General features: G+C 42.5%; 1 protein-coding gene across 1 annotated transcript; it reads left to right on the top strand.

Moving 5' to 3' along the window:
• Positions 1-1,797: 1,797 nt before the first annotated feature.
• CDKN3 (cyclin dependent kinase inhibitor 3) lies at positions 1,798-16,586 on the top strand. The gene is made up of 7 exons (XM_008068098.2): positions 1,798-2,376; positions 3,877-3,936; positions 4,404-4,448; positions 7,849-8,071; positions 11,399-11,430; positions 14,160-14,263; positions 16,361-16,586. Exons 1-7 carry the CDS (start codon positions 2,331-2,333, stop codon positions 16,445-16,447), a joined length of 597 nt encoding a protein of 198 aa, XP_008066289.1. The 5' UTR covers positions 1,798-2,330; the 3' UTR covers positions 16,448-16,586.
• Positions 16,587-16,906: the final 320 nt, after the last annotated feature.

Raw genomic sequence — 16,906 nt, 5'->3', positions numbered from 1 at the left:
GTGAGCACCAGCCTGGGCAACACAGCGCGACCCCTCGCTACAAAAAGCAGGAGTAGCCGGGAGCGGTGGTGCACACCGGTAATCCCTGCCACTCGGGGACTGGGGCAGGAGGATTGCTTGAGGCCAGGAGTTCGAGGCCTCAGTGAGCCACGATCTCAACTCTGCCCTCCAGCCTGGACCACACGTCGAAACCCTGTCTCTCAACAGAGGAAGGAAAAAGAAAAAACATCTTGACTCATGAAAGCTGCTTTAAAAACAAAAAAGATTCGCGACCCGCCTGGGCAACTTGGCGAGACCCCATCTCTACAATAAATCAAAAATCAGCCGGGCGTGGTAGCACGCGCCTGTCGTTCCAGCTACTCGGAAGGCTGAGCGGAAGGATCGCCGGAGCCCAGCAGGCGAAGCTGCGGTGGCCGGGAGCGGCCACTGCACTCCAGTCTGGGTGACGGAGTGAGGCTCCAACTCAGAAAAACAAAACAAAAACGGACACCAGCAAGGAGCTGCAGCCCCACCTGACTCTTCTCCAGGTGGACCACCCGTTGGGGGCCCTTATCTTGGGCTCAGTTGATCATCATACTTCAGAGAGAGCCATGACCACTCAAATCCAGGGCCTAAGTGGGCTTTTAACTCACCAGAGCCCAGCAGAGTGAGCCTCAGGGCAGGAAAGCTGGCACACTTGCAAGTCCCCGCGTCTCCATGTGAACAGACATCAGCTGTCCCTCATTCCTGCCTCCTCTCCACCTGTCCCCCCAAGTTTGGAAGGGACGAAGCACAAGTGGCTCAGCCTCATCCTCCCTCCTCTCCTGGGACCTGCCTGCCTTCAGAAGGTGCTTCCTTGTCCACACTGTCTCCAGGAGCCCCTGGATTGTTTGTGGCTGCCAGGGACTGGGTGGATCAGTCTAACTCTGGGGTGGAGAATTGTCAGCTCTAAGCGACATCCTCCATGGGAGAACCAGCGCTCTGATCGTTTATCCTTCCCCAACATCTTGTCTTTCACCTGGTTCCAGTGAGGGAGTGGCAAAGGTGTGTTTCAGACATCTTCCATGTTGAAATGTTGCCTGCAGGACTGAGTTCTAGCTTCTGGGATCATCACACGATGAATGTCTTTCCCTTGCCACCCCAAAGCATTTGCTGCTTTATCTGCTTGTGCAACTCACCATTTCTCCTTCCCATCCCTTGTCCCCATCCCCATCCCGGCAACATGGAGGGAGGTACATCCTCCTGTTCTCAAATGCAGAGTGGCAACTTCAGATCTGGGGGTATAAAACTTAAAAGCAGAAACTCGGGGACATGAGTCTGTGAATGGCAAGGACAGGAAGAAAGAGGGCAGAAGCAGGCATGGAGATAAGGGAGGGAGTAAAAGCTGTCTGGAGACAGGGCTGACTGCAGGTGAGGGGCCCAGAGGGAGTTCCCGAAGTCCTGAACTCCTGTCCTGGACTTCCCCTAGAGAGGGAAGGGAAGGGTCGGCTACTTCTAAAACCAGAGTTCAGTCCTAACCCTGTGGGTTAAATGGTTCACCTCCTAGAAACTACACAAAACTGCCTACAAGTAAACGAGCGGGGTTCATCTTGGTCTCTCTACTCCAGTGCTTCATAAAGGTGGGGGCAGGGTAGTTCACTGGCCATCGCCTCTGCTCCATCTGCTTTGGTATCACAGCTCCTGAACACATAAAAGTTTTTTCTCCTGCTTTGTTTTAGCTTCTCCCTGAAAACCTCCTTTCTTCAAAACTCAGGTAGAGCATGACATCCACGAAGGCTTTCCCAGCTCTCTAAGTGACTGGTGGTGCTCTTCTCTGCCCTGCAGTGTGTCGTTGCTGCCTGTTTGAGTGCTGACACCTTCCCTCTGTAATCTGTGCATACACCATTTCTCCAGCAATCCTGAAGGCGGACTGTTCAGGATCGGGTTATCCTACAGGCCTTTTGCACTTCCAGAGTTGGCAAGGGAAAAACGTCTGAATGATCGACGCAGTTGCCTCGCTTTCTAGTTGAGGAAAGCAGATGCAGAATAAACTGAGGTGACTTGTTGGAGAGGACACAGTAAGTGGCATAGCCAAGACCAGCCTCCAGGTTGCTCAGTCCTAATCCAGCACTCCCCTTACGTAGTGCTGGAGTTACTAACAGGGTGGTAAGTAGCACTCATGCTGCGTGTACGCTCATCTCGCTGGTATTTTGGATTGACGGGCTGAATAAATTGCAAATACGAATTCAGTGTGTGTTCAGGCAAGGACTAGCTGTACTAAAAAGACATGTAAATACCCATTGCAGTGATGTGACATAGTCTGTTGCTTTTGAAGCCTAGTTCAATACAACCCAGTGAGTTTGACTCATCAGATGAAGATCCTGTTGAAGATGAACAGACTCCAATCCAGATATCATGGTATGTTGACATTTCTGATCAAGATGAGCTAAGATATGTGATATTGCATCATAGTCCTAGTAGAATGTCATCCACATATTGGAAAATGTTAAGTGATTATATAATCTCTTTTGTTGATTATATAAAATCCTAGTCTCTAAAAGATCTTCTCTAACTATCTCTGCTATAGAATTAAGCCCCAACTTTTTTTTTTTTTTTTTTTTTGGTCCTTTGTACATTGAGAAAACCTTAGAAGCAAGTAAGGAGTAGAGGAGGTCCAAAGTGAACTCCCAGTTGGTGCCAACAGCTACTTGTTATTTTGTGACAGAAGAATTGTATATCAAATGTAAGATGATATTTAATCATTCGTCATGAACTCAGATCCCACATAATTCTTAGAAGTACTTGTCACAGTCATGCTTTGATCAGACCCTGTTTCAGATAAAAGCCACATACATTCAGTAACAACAAAAAAAGTTTCTATATAAAATCAACTTCACAAGCCAAGCACAGTGGCTCACGCCTGTAATCCGGCACTTTGGGAGGCCGAGATAAAAGGACTGCCTGAGCCCAGAAGTCTGAGACCAGCCTGGGCAACATGGTGAGGCCCTATCTCTGCAAAAAAAAGTTTAAAAATAAAGTCAACTTGACCGTCTTGGCAAGTGATTTATGGTTACACCAATTTCGGTACAACCAGCCATCAAATGCTTTCTCATCCCTGCAAATGTCACCATCTCTCCTTAAGACAGCGCCTACCTGCTGCCAGAAGTGAAAAGTGTACTACACTGTTGATACTAAGTTATTTTGTCCTGCCACCAGGTAGGATCACCTTCATTTCTGCTTCATACCCCCACTTAAGCCCAGAAACTCATCCACTTTTCACAATCGGGGGGTATTTATATGATGCCTCCTGTTTTCCACTAAACTCATCTCTGACTTGCAGACAAGGTGAGCCTCTGTCCCTGAGTACTACAAACTAGAAATAATGGTTTTTTGAAATTATTTTAACCAAAATCCATTACAACCAAGAATGGGCAGTCTGTGGTTTTTATCATATGAAATTATATCTGTTAGGGAAGTTCTCCCCCCAAAACTTAAAATAGTAATGTAGAATGAATGCTGGGGATAAAACTGTCAGATGCTCATCTTCCAGCTTATTTTCCTACTGCCACTAATAAGAACTATCTCAGGTAACATAATCACAGGCTCACTTAGGTAAACCATGTACTACCTGCTGGCAATCTAGGCATTACTATCTTTAAGGTACACTTGAATTAACTTGCCATTTTTAAGACTGAAACAGTAACAAAGCAAATAAGTCCCTGTTTTAAAACTCTGCATCTTTCTCACCTTTTTGTGACCAACACATTGATATTTAACTATGAATTTTTATTTTATAACTACAATGACATTTTAACACATCCCTATACAGTGGCAAGTACCCATATTGGTTAAACTGGTTTTCCATTTATAACATCTTAAAAAACTGAGCTAAACTTGATAACTGTCTCTTCCTTTCAGGCTGCCTCTGTCACGAGAGAATTGTCCTCAGTTCCTGGGCTTATGTGCCCTTCCAGGCAGGTATCAGCAGATTTAGAGCAACTATTTTGTCAGCGGACACATCCTACTGGGCATAAGAGAATTTTGTAGTCCATCAGCACTGGGAACTCACTTTTGGAGCCCTTATGGTGGGTTAGAGATAAAGGAGCACAGAACGACCTTTCATCCTTTCCAGGTCTGCATTCCCAGCCCTACACTTCTGGCTTACTTACCCTAATAAAACTTAAACCCTGGGGTGCAAGTGAGGCTGAGGACTACAGCCAGGTCCTTGTTACAGAGAGGTCACAGAATAAATCATCTTCAATTAGGGTAAATCCCTGTAACTATATTTCTATAAATATCAAATTGAAATTCACATTTAAAACAGAATTGAAACATATAAATGATTATGCAGAATGACTTTTTGAAGAAGCTATATAAGTGCTTAAATATACTTGTTATATATGACCAAAAACTGACTTTTTTACTTGCTTTATTACTACTTATAGGTTGTAAATTTAAGGATGTTAGAAGAAATGTCCAAAAAGATACAGGTAGGTGTAATATGAGACAACCGTTCCAAACAGAATTTTTTGAAAATAACACCAAAAATGATTTTGTCAAAAGAAACAAACTGTAGTCTCTTTTGAATATATATAATAAATGTTCAGTATTCTGTGACGTTTTAAACTGTAGACCTATTCTAATATATGAAGAGGTCTTTCTTAGTGAAGGACTCAGAGGACTTATCATTTACCCAAACATGGCACTGCTTTTCACTTATGGCTGTAGTTATGTTTTACATATTATCAGCATTTTAGGTTAGAACATAGAAATTAGAAGGTGAAATGTATGTAAATAGAAAGCTGACATATTGCACTGCCCAGATCTTTGAACATACTATTTCTTGCAGACTTAACTGTGATAGTAGGAATTAAACCCAAGCTAGAATCTCTGAGGTAACAGTGAAACTGTCTGTCCTGGGCAGGAAATTTAGAGAGCCAGCGTCTGGGGGGGGGGACAAAGTGGTAACTGACCATCCCAGGCCCATGGATGTTTATTACCATTATAGCCTCAAGTTTAATAATTCTGATAATCTACCCCAATTTGTAATTTACATCTTGTGTGATACTAATAAATGTGGCTTTTCAAAGTATTTTATTCTGGTTGGCCTTGAATATCTCAAGCCTACTAGTTCTACTAATATCCTTATAATACACAAGGTAAAAATGTATATATTGCTTGATTTTGACCAGTATAGCTTTTTTAAATCTTAAAATCCTTTCCTGGTTATTCTGGAATGTCAGTTTGCTAATGTGTCTTTCAACATGTACTCTTAGCTGGGCACAGTGGCTCACACCTATAATCCCAGCACTTTGGGAGGAAGAGGTGAGAGAACTGCCTGAACCCAGGGGTTCGAGACCAACCTGGGCAACTTGGTGAGACCTTGTCTCTACAATAAATAACAAAATTAGACGGGTGTGGTGGCGTGTACTTCTGGTTCTAGCTACTTGGAAAGATCACCTGAGCCCAGCAAGTTGAGGCTAGAATGGCCATGAGTGTGCCACTGTACTGTGTAGCCTGTGTGACAGAGTGAGACTCCAACTCGAAAAAAATGTACTCTTACTTACCAAAATAAAAAAGGCTAGTAGATTAGTTGACCCTTGCAGTATTTATAAAAATTTTCTGTTTTTGTTTTGTTTTATTTAGATAGGGTCTCACTCTTTCACCCAGGTTGGACTGCAGTGGTGTTACCCCAGTTCATTGCAGCCTTGATCTCTGAGCTCAGGTGATCCTTCTACCTCAGCCTCCCAAGCAGCTGGGACAACAATGCATGCGCCACCATACCTAGCTAATTTTTTTATTTTTTGTAGAGACAAGGTCTCATTATATTGCCTAGACTGATCTCGAACTCCTGGCCTCAAGCAATCCTCCCTTTCTGGCCCCTCAAAGTTCTGGGATTAGAGGTATTAGCCACCGTGCCCAGCCTAATTTCTGCTTTAGAAACACCCACCATGGTAGGAAATTTCCATTGAAAAACATTTATGTCATAAGCAAAATGTATGTCATTTAAACCATTCATTCAATATCAGTCTTGCACATTTTGAAATGTAATACGCATTTAGTATCTTCTGGCTGGGTACAGTGGCTCATACCTGTAATCCTAGCATTTTGGAAGGCCAAGGCGGGAGGACTGCTTGATTCTAGGAGTTGGAGACCAGCCTGGGCAACATAGTGACACATCAGTCCCAGCTACTCAGGAGGCTGAGGTAGGAAGATCGCCTGAACCCAGGAGATTGGGGCTGCGGTGAGCCAGTATCACGCCACTGTACTTCAGTCTGGGAGACAGAGTGGAGACCCTGATGCTAACAAAGAACAACAATAAAATTAGTACCTTCTATAAAATGGGTTTCTAATTTTTTTTCCAAAAGCCAATTTTTCTACAATGAAATCTTAAGTGGAATCCAATATAAAAAACAGGCCAAAGTGTTTGAAGTAGGAGACCCAGATTCTCCCAGCAGTTTTTGGGTGCCACCTCAGTGCCTAGAAAAGAAAGTTTGAAAAATGGAGTATTATAGAAGTCAGCACAGAGAATAATGGGAAATCGCCTACTCTCTTAAAAATGGCCAGATGTGTGAACTACAAGCTAAAGGCTTTTAAAATACAAAAATAGAATCGTTTTCTCTAAAACAGAATTGGTCCACAGAAACAAAATGGAGCTACGGGTGGAAGCCATCCATATGTGTAACCATGGCTAGCTGCCCCACGAAACAGTATATTCAATTTAACCTAATGTAGCCCCAAAGTTATCATTTCAGCTGGCTTTAAGTATAAAACAAATTATTAATGAAATTAGTAATCTGTGTAAATAGTCTTTGGAATCAGGGGTATGCTTTACACTTCCACTGCATCTCAATACAGACTAGGTTCATGAGAAGACTGTGCTTAAACAGCTAAATGTTCTTGGATTGAGAAGGGAGGGAGAGGGCTGGGTGTGGAGGGTGGGAGGCACTTAGATCAGCCAGAATTATTTATTTTAAACCAAATGCCCTACAGTGAATAGAAGCCCTACAGTGATATTTCTTGGTTCAAATCATGATTGTGAAAACAGCTTAAGTCACAAAAGTTTAGCGCAGGTTGCTGCTTTACTTCCTAGCAACCTAGCCCATAAACTTACACCCACAATGGTGTGGCCTGGTGCTGCAGACACAAGGGAGAGCACGAGAGCTCTGGAACCCTGCCCTGCTGGAGACTTTATACACACCACTGGGGATAAAGCAACACAAGAGTGATGGATCAGCAAACGTAGTTGATTCTGTGAGAAGAAAAAAAAAGTGCTATTCCTTCTTCTCTAGAGTTGATTTTTAAATATTAAGTGTTTAAAAGTTTATTTTAAAGCAGTATTTACCACAAAGCTTTTCAGTAACAGCAGTTGACTCATTCTGAACTTCAATAAAAAGTATTTTTATGTTTATAAAGTCAGGCTTAACTCTAATCACCTTTTGATTCAGATGTTATGAACAGGCACTTTTTTTTTTTTTTTTTTTGAGACATGGTTGAAGTCTGTCACCCAGTCTGGAATGCAGCGACGCGATCATGGCTCACAGCAGCCTCAGCCTTCTGGGCTCAGACAATCCTTCTGCCTTAGCCTCCCAAGTAGCTGGGACTATAGGCATGCACCACCATGCTTGGCTAGCTTTTCATTTTTTTAGAGATGAGGTCTTGCTGTGTTGCCCAAGCTGGTCTTGAACTCCTGGGCTCAAGCAATCCTCCTGCCTTGGCCTCCCAGAGCACTGAGATTACAGGCATGAACCACTGTGTCCAGCCTAGGTACTTCAAATATATGGATCTTCATTTGTATGAACTTGACTTAAGAAACTTAACTCTGTAGTCTCCCTTCTGGTTGTATTCAAATGTGTGATGTTTTCTGTGTGTGTCTTGGTCTGTTGGCAGAGGAACTAAAGAGCCATGGCATACAAGACATATTTGTTTTCTGCACCAGAGGAGAACTGTCAAAATACAGAGTGCCAAACCTTTTGGACCTCTACCAGCAGTGTGGAATGACCACCCACCATCATCCAATCCCAGATGGAGACACTCCTGACATCGCCAGCTGCTGTGAAATCATGGAGGAGCTTGCAATCTGCTTGAAAAATAACCGGAAAACCTTAATACAGTACGTCCCCTTTTTCTTCATATGAGACTTGAGAAATGTCACAGTCAGAATGATTTCTCGATTATTGCAACCCTATTTGGCCATTACCTACCTCATAGTTTATTGTAAGGATTGAAAGGAGACAATGCACGGAAAGTGCTAGCACAGCCTCTGGCACAGGGTAAGCCCCTGATATCTGCTGTTATTACTTTCAAGAGTGTAGCCAATACAGGTGCAGAGTTGGGAATTTTTAGAACAGGATCACAGGCTTTTTTTTCTTTCCTCTTGTCTTAGACCCTACCCCCTCTGCCACCTCGCTTATGGGTCAGCCTATCAATTGCTTATTAGCTGCTTTCAGTAGCAAGAAAGTTGGTTTTTTTAAAAATTTAGCAGCAAAAACTGATCTCTAAGCTTACAAAAATAACTAGAAATTACATGTGATGTGAATCTGCTACCAGAATGAAAGAGGGACTCTCATTGTTTGTCAATCATGATAAAACACAGGCTGCTGATATGAAAGTTTAAAACAAAATAAAATGGGTTAAGGGAAGGGGGAAAATTCGGAATGAAGAAAAAAGTAGCCTGGAGAAAAGACGAGAGCAGCAGTGGGCAATGGATACAGCGTGGTGCGAACAGAGGTGGTGCTGTGGACTGTCCACAGTCGACACTCAGAGAAGAGCCAGCCACAGCATGAAGCCACCCCCTCCCTGTGCTTAGTGTACATGGCGTGTCCCAATGAGCTGTGTAACCCTTTCTGGAAAGAGGGAGTGTGAGACCTCAAAAGTCTTGTGCTCCCTAAGGCTGCTGCTTTGGGCTAGACTATCCCAAATTGCTGTGGCCTCAGGGTGCTCTGTGAGAGGGCCAGTCCAGCCACCTTCTCTCCTTAAACCCAGGGGCCTCATGACAGCTCTGAAGGGGCTGTTTGTGACCAAACTAAACTCTATCACCCAGAGAACTACAGTTTGCAGAATATGAAATAAGGAGCCTGTAGTTCCCAATCTTTCTCCAGGGAAAAACATAATCTCTCATCTAGCACTAATTGTAAAAGCTAAATTTCAGAATAGATACAGTTGCTATGCTAAATTTTTTGATAAGTATAGGTCAAAATATAGGTAGCTAGGGAAAACTTTTCCAATTTGGGGACCCATTTTTCAAACCACTTGAGATATTTTTCCTTTTCAAATATATTTTTGAAAGCAGCCTCTACTGAAAAGTTTCCAGAGCTCAAACTACCTCAATTTAATGAAGTGAAGCCTAACAAATTCAACTCTAGCAGGTTCTGGCAAACCGGATGCTCTGATGTTTGCACAGAATACAAGCAGGATGGACAGTGGATGGGTGATTTCGCACATGCTGAATGCCTCAAGCTCCCCTAAAAGAAAACATCTGATGACTGGATTTTTCATTGTCCTAGAACTTTCAAAGGTGTCCTACAGTGACTGGATAAAGACAGTTCTGTCCATTCTGCCATCTTTGAGTGCCCACCTTTCTAGACAGCTATAGAGTTACCCCTCAGAAAGAGGGGCCATTGTTTTCAGTCTGTTGTCTACCAGTGCTATCTCCCTGGTTGACATTTTCAGCTCTTTATAAAATCTGTGAACACTGCTTGCCTACTCTATGACATAGTCTTCTTGGGCTGTTGTTACAAAGTACCACAAACTAGGTAACTTAAAACAGGAATGTATTCTCTCCTAGTTCTGGAGACTAGAAGCCCAAAATTAAGGTGTCAGCAGAACCAAGCTCCCTCTGAGACTGAGTAGAACCCTTCCTTGCTTCATCCCAGCTTCTGGGGGCGGCCGTCAATCCTTGGCATTCCTTGGCTTGCAGCTGCATGACTCCAGTCTCTGCTTCTGTCCCTCGCATGACCCTCCATGTAGCTGTGTCTTCATAGGTGTTGTCCTCTCATAAGGACACTAGTCATATAGGATTAGCACCCACTCTAATTCATCTTAACGTGCATCTCTCTGCAAGCACCTCATTTCTGAACAAGGTCACATTCACAGGCTTAAGGGATAAGGACTTCAACATATCTTCTGGGAAAACATAATTCAACTGATAATACCTACTGTGTACTAAACACTGGGACTACAAAACGGGGCACAGTCCCCACCCACACAGAACCTACAGATGACAACACTGCCATGTAAGTGCAATAACCCTGCACCAGTTGTGTACTCAGGAGAGTGATCGTTTCTGTAGAAGCACAAAGGCATTTCGGGAAATGAAATTTGAGCTGGGTTTTGAAAGATGAGTAGGAATTCAAAAAGAAAAGACGCAAATAGCAAGAGGTGTAAAGTAGTAAAGTAATAGTAGTCTTGCGAAAGCCAGTGAAGTGTTCTCTCCACCTTTACATGGTAGATCCAGTCTCTGAAACATGCCTACATCTGGGAGGCACTGTAGAAAGCAAGTTCATGAGTACCTCTAGGGGTCAGTACCTAAGTGAACCTCTCTCTTCCATCCTGTAGCAAGATTTGTATCTTTACCCACAGCTTTGTCCACACACTACAGTAATTGAAGAGCATGAGGATAAGGCATCTGCACTCAGCTAGTTTCAGTGTACCCTCTAAGCAAGTTACGAGGCATGTAGTACATATTTTAGGATCTTTGAAAATGATGACACTGAATAGTTTTGCTGCTGAGGGTTAATCTTCGTTTTTCTGAAAAATCCGATTATGCAAAACTTCTCATTTCTTCACAGTGCTAGAGAACAGCAGCTAACATTCATTTACTTCTCACCGTAACAAGCTCTGTTCTACATGCTTTAGAAATGCTCAGTCAGTTGTAAGTGAGCCTCACTTATTCCTCACTCTGACATAGGTACTTTTGCTATTACTGTTTTATAGATGAAAAGGCTGAGGCCCAGAGAGATTAAATAACTTGCTTAGCTTTATACATCTAGGAAGGAACAGCTCCAGTCCACAAGCCCAGGCAGGAGGGCTCTCAGCCGTGTTCATGCCTCTGGACTTTCTACCTACATGAAAGGTTACCATTTGGGTAGCATGTGTACTGTAACCACTCAGGTTCTGATTAGACAGAAGAAAATAATCAAGTGGCAGTTGGTTAAAATAGTCTGATTTCTATTTGGTAACATGCTCCATTTCTCAGATATGGATCTTGGGGCTTAAAGGGGTCAATAAAAAGACCTTTAGAGGTGTTCAGAACACATTCCAACAAAGAACTAAGCATACTTTGCTCTTGGTCAATTAACTCAACAATATTTATCAATCGTGTGCCAGGCACTGTGCTAGGCATTAGAATTATAGACAGAAAACAGAAAGAGCAAGTGTTTAATTGTAACTGGGGATGGAACGAAAATGTGCAAACTTCAAAACTATGTTTCCCTTTCAGCTGTTATGGAGGACTTGGGAGATCTTGTCTTGGTAAGAGATATATTTTCATTATAATTTTTTTAACCTCAAAGTTGGCAAACTCCTGTTTCTGGGCCATATGCTCACTTTGTATTAAAATGAGACAAGTCATAATATAGGATTGCTAAGACTCAAAGGATTATTAAAGGCCCTAAACTTGGCATTTCCTAGAAAGCTTGGGTGTGTGCGGGATTTTTAGCACTGTTCTGGAGGATTCTGCAAAACATCATTTACAAGTCTTACCACCTGCATTCTTACTTTTTATGTTTTCTAATATTCTCCCTATGTGAGTGTTATGATACTAACAGTAACTTCCAAATAATATCCATGGGTAACATTAAGTATGAAAACCTAAGTGAATTACTGTATGTTAATTTTTTTAATGTTTTTAATGTGCTGGGAAAAACAAAAAACAGTTCATGAAATGCCACACCGAAGGAACAGTTAGTTGGACAGCATCAAAACAGAACACCTTTGTGTTTGAAAGACACTATCAAAATGAAAATATAACACAGAATGGAGGAAAATTTTGATAAGGGACTTGTATTCAGAATATATAAAGAACAAGCTGACCCTGAACATTTAACGTAACACTATAAGGGACTGGCAGTAGCCAAAAACTGCCAGGTTGATGGAGGGAATGGAAACATCAATAAGAGCACCTGAACTCAAACCAGGCAAAGTGAGAACTAAAGAGAGGCCCAGACTTTACCTGTATGATGACTACTTGTATACCCAATCCTGAATTGTACCCCACATCTTTAAAATAAAAAAGAACTCTTACAATTCGATAAAAAAGGACAAACAACCCAATTAAAAATGGGCAAAAGGCCTGGATGTGGCACACACCTGTAATGTAATACACCTGTAATGTATTTTGGGAGGCTGACGTGGGAGGATTGCTTGAGCCCAGGAGTTCCAGACCAGCCTGGGCAACATAGCGGGACCTTGTCACTACAAGAAATAAAGAAATTAGCCACATGTGGTACTACACACCTGTAGTACCAGCTACTTGGAAGGCTGAGAAGGGAAGATCACTTGAGCCCAGGAGGTCAAGGCTGTGGTGAGCCATCATCACGCCACTGCACTCCAGGATGGGCAACAGAGTGAGATTCTAACTTTAAAAAAAAGGCGGGGGGAGCAAAGGATCTAAATAAACCTTTCTCCAAATAAAAATATTCAAATGGCCAATAAACATACAAAAAAGGTGCCTGGCTGGGTGCAGTGACTCAAGTCAGTAATCCTAGCACTTTGGAAGGCAGAAGTGAGAGGACTGCCTGAGTCCATGGGTTCAAGGCCAAGCCTGGGCAATTTGGCAAGACCACATCTCTACAATAAATCAAAAAAATTAGCCGGGCATGGTAGCACACGCCTGTAGTTCTGGCTACTTGGAAGGCTGAAGCGGAAGGATCACCTAAGCCCAGCAGGTCAACGCTAGGGTGGCCATGAGTGTGCCACTGCACTGCACTCCAGCCTGGGCAACAGAGTGAGACTCTAAAAAAAAAGGTGCCCAATGTTATTAGTCGCCAGGAAATGCAAATCAAAGCCATCTTGGATACCAACTGACGTCCATTAGGAAGGCTCTTATCCAAAAAATGAAAAATAACAAGTATTGGCAAGAATGTGGAGAAACTAGAACCCTCACACATTGCAGGTAGGAATGTCAGATGGTACAACTGCTTTGGAAAAGAGTCTGGCATTTCCTCAGTTAAACATAGAGTTACCATATAACCCAGTAATTGCACTCCAAGATACATATCCAAAAGAAATGAAAAGTTACATTCACACACAGACTTATACACAAACATTTATAGCAGCATTAATCATAGTAATCAAAAAATGGAAACAGCCTAAATGTTCACTAACTGATGAATGGACTATTGTTCATTCATAAAAACAAATGAGGCCAGGCACAGTGGCTCATGCCTGTCATCCCAGCACTTAGGGAGGCAGAGGCAGGCAGACTGCTTGAGCACAAGAGTTTGAGACCAACCTGGGCAGCATAATGAAACGTCACCTCCACAAAAAAGTCAAAACATTAGCTGGGCATGGTAGTTTGTGCTTTTAACCCCAGCTACTCGGGATGCTGAGGTAGGAGGATCACCTGAGCCCAAGAGGTCAAAGTTCCTGTGAGCTGTGATTGTTGTGATCATGCCACTGCACTCCAGCCTAGACAACAGTGAGACCCCACCTCAAGAAAAGAAAAACAAAAAAGGAATGAAGTGTGGATGCATGCTACAATATTTATGAACCTTGAACACATTATGCTAAGTGAAAGAAGTCATGCAAGAGACCACGTACTGCATGAGTCCATTTAGATGAAAAGTCCAGAACAGGCAAATCTGGATGCAGCAAGTAGACCAGTGATGGCTGAGGGCAGGAGTTTGTAGGATCACAGGGTGTGACAGTAAAAGAACACAGGGTTTGTTTCTGAGGTGATGAAAATATTCTAAAATCGACTGTGCTGAGAGCTGCATGTACCTGTAAATATACTAAAACAGAATCACTGAATTGCACACTCTACATGGATGACAGAGTGAAGCTAGTGTTAAACTTCAACCATGCAGTCACTTAAGATCATAATTTAACTGTCAAAAACATTAAAAGTCTCAGTCTCTTAATCCATTTGGAATAATTACACCAGACTGAGTCTTCTGCATCAACAGAAATCTAACTATAGAATGTTCTACACCCTTTCGCTAATTATTTAATAACATCATCTTTCCACCATGCTGTCTTAGTAGCCGCCTGTCTTCTGCTGTACCTGTCTGACACGGTATCACCTCAGGAAGCCATAGACAGCCTGCGAGACCTGAGAGGATCTGGGGCCATTCAGACCATAAAGGTGAGAGGTGGGCCGTACTTGGGGCAGACCATCACAGACACAGCAAAACCTGCAACCAAAGGGCCATGAGCCGAAGGCAAAGCACTCTAGCCTTCAAGTGTCACTTGTTTGCGTTTTTAATTTACATTTAAATGTAATCTAGATATCTGCAAAGCACACACTATTTCAAGCAAAATCATTGTCAAATCGGACCTTTCTGGTTTACCCTCGCAGCAACTACGACTGTGCCTCAGTCAATTTTGGGATTCTTTCACCTGAAACAATGAGATGGTGACTGTGAACCAGGCAGTTTCTTGGACAGATTCTTGGTCCAAAAGATCTATGGAAGGTCTAAGTGTATCACTGAAACCTTGAATAAAGACAGGTAAATTACTATAACACAAAAAATGTCAAGCAGGGCAGGGTATCTTTTGCTGTGGATAGCTGAAGTGCCATCTTCCGCATAGACCTTCCCCCTCACACTGCAGAAACACTGCCCAGCAACGCCAAGAGCATCATTGTGTAGAATGTGGCACTGAAAATGTTCTGCCAATTGCACGGTGCTTGTACATCCATAAAGCAGCTTTGCCGTCCCTTCCCCAGTGTCCCTTCTCAGCCTTAGCCCCACTCAGTGCAGTAGTGGGTCCCCAGGTATCCTGGCCGTCGGGAGATCCCTGGGATGGAAAGCCCACCTGCCGATCAATTCACAGGACAGCCCACACAGAATCCACTTCCTGCCCAGGTTGTGAAACAGAAAGCTCCCTTTATGTTAGAACCAGATGATGCTTCAGATCCCAAATGTTCGAGTCTCTCTTCTCTTTGAAGCAAAATAAATTACATGGTCAAATGTGTATAGGAACATGCATATGCTTGACATCTCCACTACTGGAGTGAATTAGGCTTTGGTGCAGACTGTCAATTCATGACCTCAGCATTCTTGGCAAACAGGCTCTGACTGTCCCCGTGCTGGTGTATGTCAGCAGTGTGGTTTCCTCTTCTCAGAATAGAAATGAGATGATTGGCAGCATAGGAACAGCCTATGGGAAGCTATTAAAACGCCACAGAAATTACTCAAGGCTTTTATTTTGATTATCTTAAGATTAGTGATGTGGGTTGTTTTTTGGGTTTTTTAAATTTTTTATTCTGCTTTCCATGCTTGTCATCTTGTTATGTATTTCCTGGGGGTTGTTTTTTAAAAGTATTTTCACGCCAGGTGAGGTGGCTCACACCTACAGTCCCAGCACTTTGGGAGGCAGAGGTGAGAGGATTGCCTGAGCCCATGAGTTCGAGACCAGCCTGGGCAACTTGGCGAGATTTTGTCTCTACAAAAGTCAAAAAATTAGCTGGGCATGGTGGCACACATCTGTAGCTACTTGGAAGGCTGAGGCGAAAGGATCACCTGATCCCAGTAGGCCGAGGCTGCGGTGGCTGTAAGCATGCCACCGCACTCCAGCCTGGTGACACAATGAGACTCTGAAATAAAAAAAATAAAAATAATTTCTATGAAAAGTGTCCCAAATGGATTATGTCATCACAAGATGGACAACTACTGCTTCTATAAGTTGAAATATGGATTTTCTGATGTATACCACTGACTGTTAATTGCTACAGAAAATGTTCTCTCCTTACTCCCTAGGGGACAAACATTAACAAAAATCATGCCTTTATGTACTGTTTTTCATCTTCTTTGGTCCTGCAAGTAAAGAAAGGGCTCTTACAAACTTATAAAACACCCTTCTTTGTTTCATGCCACCTTCGAGTTTTTTAGAGATTTTTAAAACAATAGCTTTTCATTGTATGCAGCTTTATTAAAAGATAATTAATGCGCACCTGTAGTTCTACTTGGAAGGCTGGGGCAGAAGGATCGCTGGAGCCCAGCAGGTCGAGGCTGTGAGCATGCCACTGCACTCCAACCTGGGTGACAGAGTCAGACTCCAACTCAAAAAAAAAAAAAAATAATAATAATTAAAACTTCCCCATGATACAAATGCTTCTTTACTCATAAAAGGTGTAGAATTGTTCTTAGCAACTATTTGCTTCAATTCCTAAACTAGCATTGTGTCTACTCTGGTAACTAGTTTTCTACAGTATGTTTCAATGTGTCTTTAATATTTTCAGCAATACAATTATCTTCATGAGTTCCGGGACAAACTGGCTGCACATCTATCATCCAGAGATTCACTATCAAGATCTGTGTCGAGATAATTTCAGACAGCTCTTAGAGGACCATGTCTGAAATGTAAGAGTTCGCTAGCATAATTTGTATTGAAATGAAACTACTGGTGTTATCAACTTGAATGTAAATGTGTAAGTGCAGATGTTCATAAAGATTTTATTGACAAAATTCAGTGTCTTTCATCTCTTATAGCAGACGGATAGAAAAATTGGTATCGTTTTCCTTTTAGAAATGTACCGATTGCTCTGGTATATTTTACCTGGAGGTAATGCTGAAAAAACAGCATATGAAAAAAAATGTGAACGTGTATTTTTATTACTTACTACAACTTGCACTTCATTTTGCTATTTTGTAGCTACTGGGTGGCATATGACATAATAGTATGAAAATTGGCATGAGGACCCAAGCTTTTAAATAGCTTTCGTTCTCTATTTCTCCCAAAATGTCTTTCACTATTTTTTACGTCACAGACCAGAATCGTGAAGTCT

Source organism: Carlito syrichta, unplaced genomic scaffold (assembly GCF_000164805.1).
Source record: "Carlito syrichta isolate Samal-C Ts95f unplaced genomic scaffold, Tarsius_syrichta-2.0.1 Scaffold309860, whole genome shotgun sequence".
Classification (NCBI taxonomy): domain Eukaryota; kingdom Metazoa; phylum Chordata; class Mammalia; order Primates; family Tarsiidae; genus Carlito; species Carlito syrichta.
Note: the sequence above shows the minus strand (reverse complement) of the source record. Positions and strands in the feature narration are given on the sequence as shown.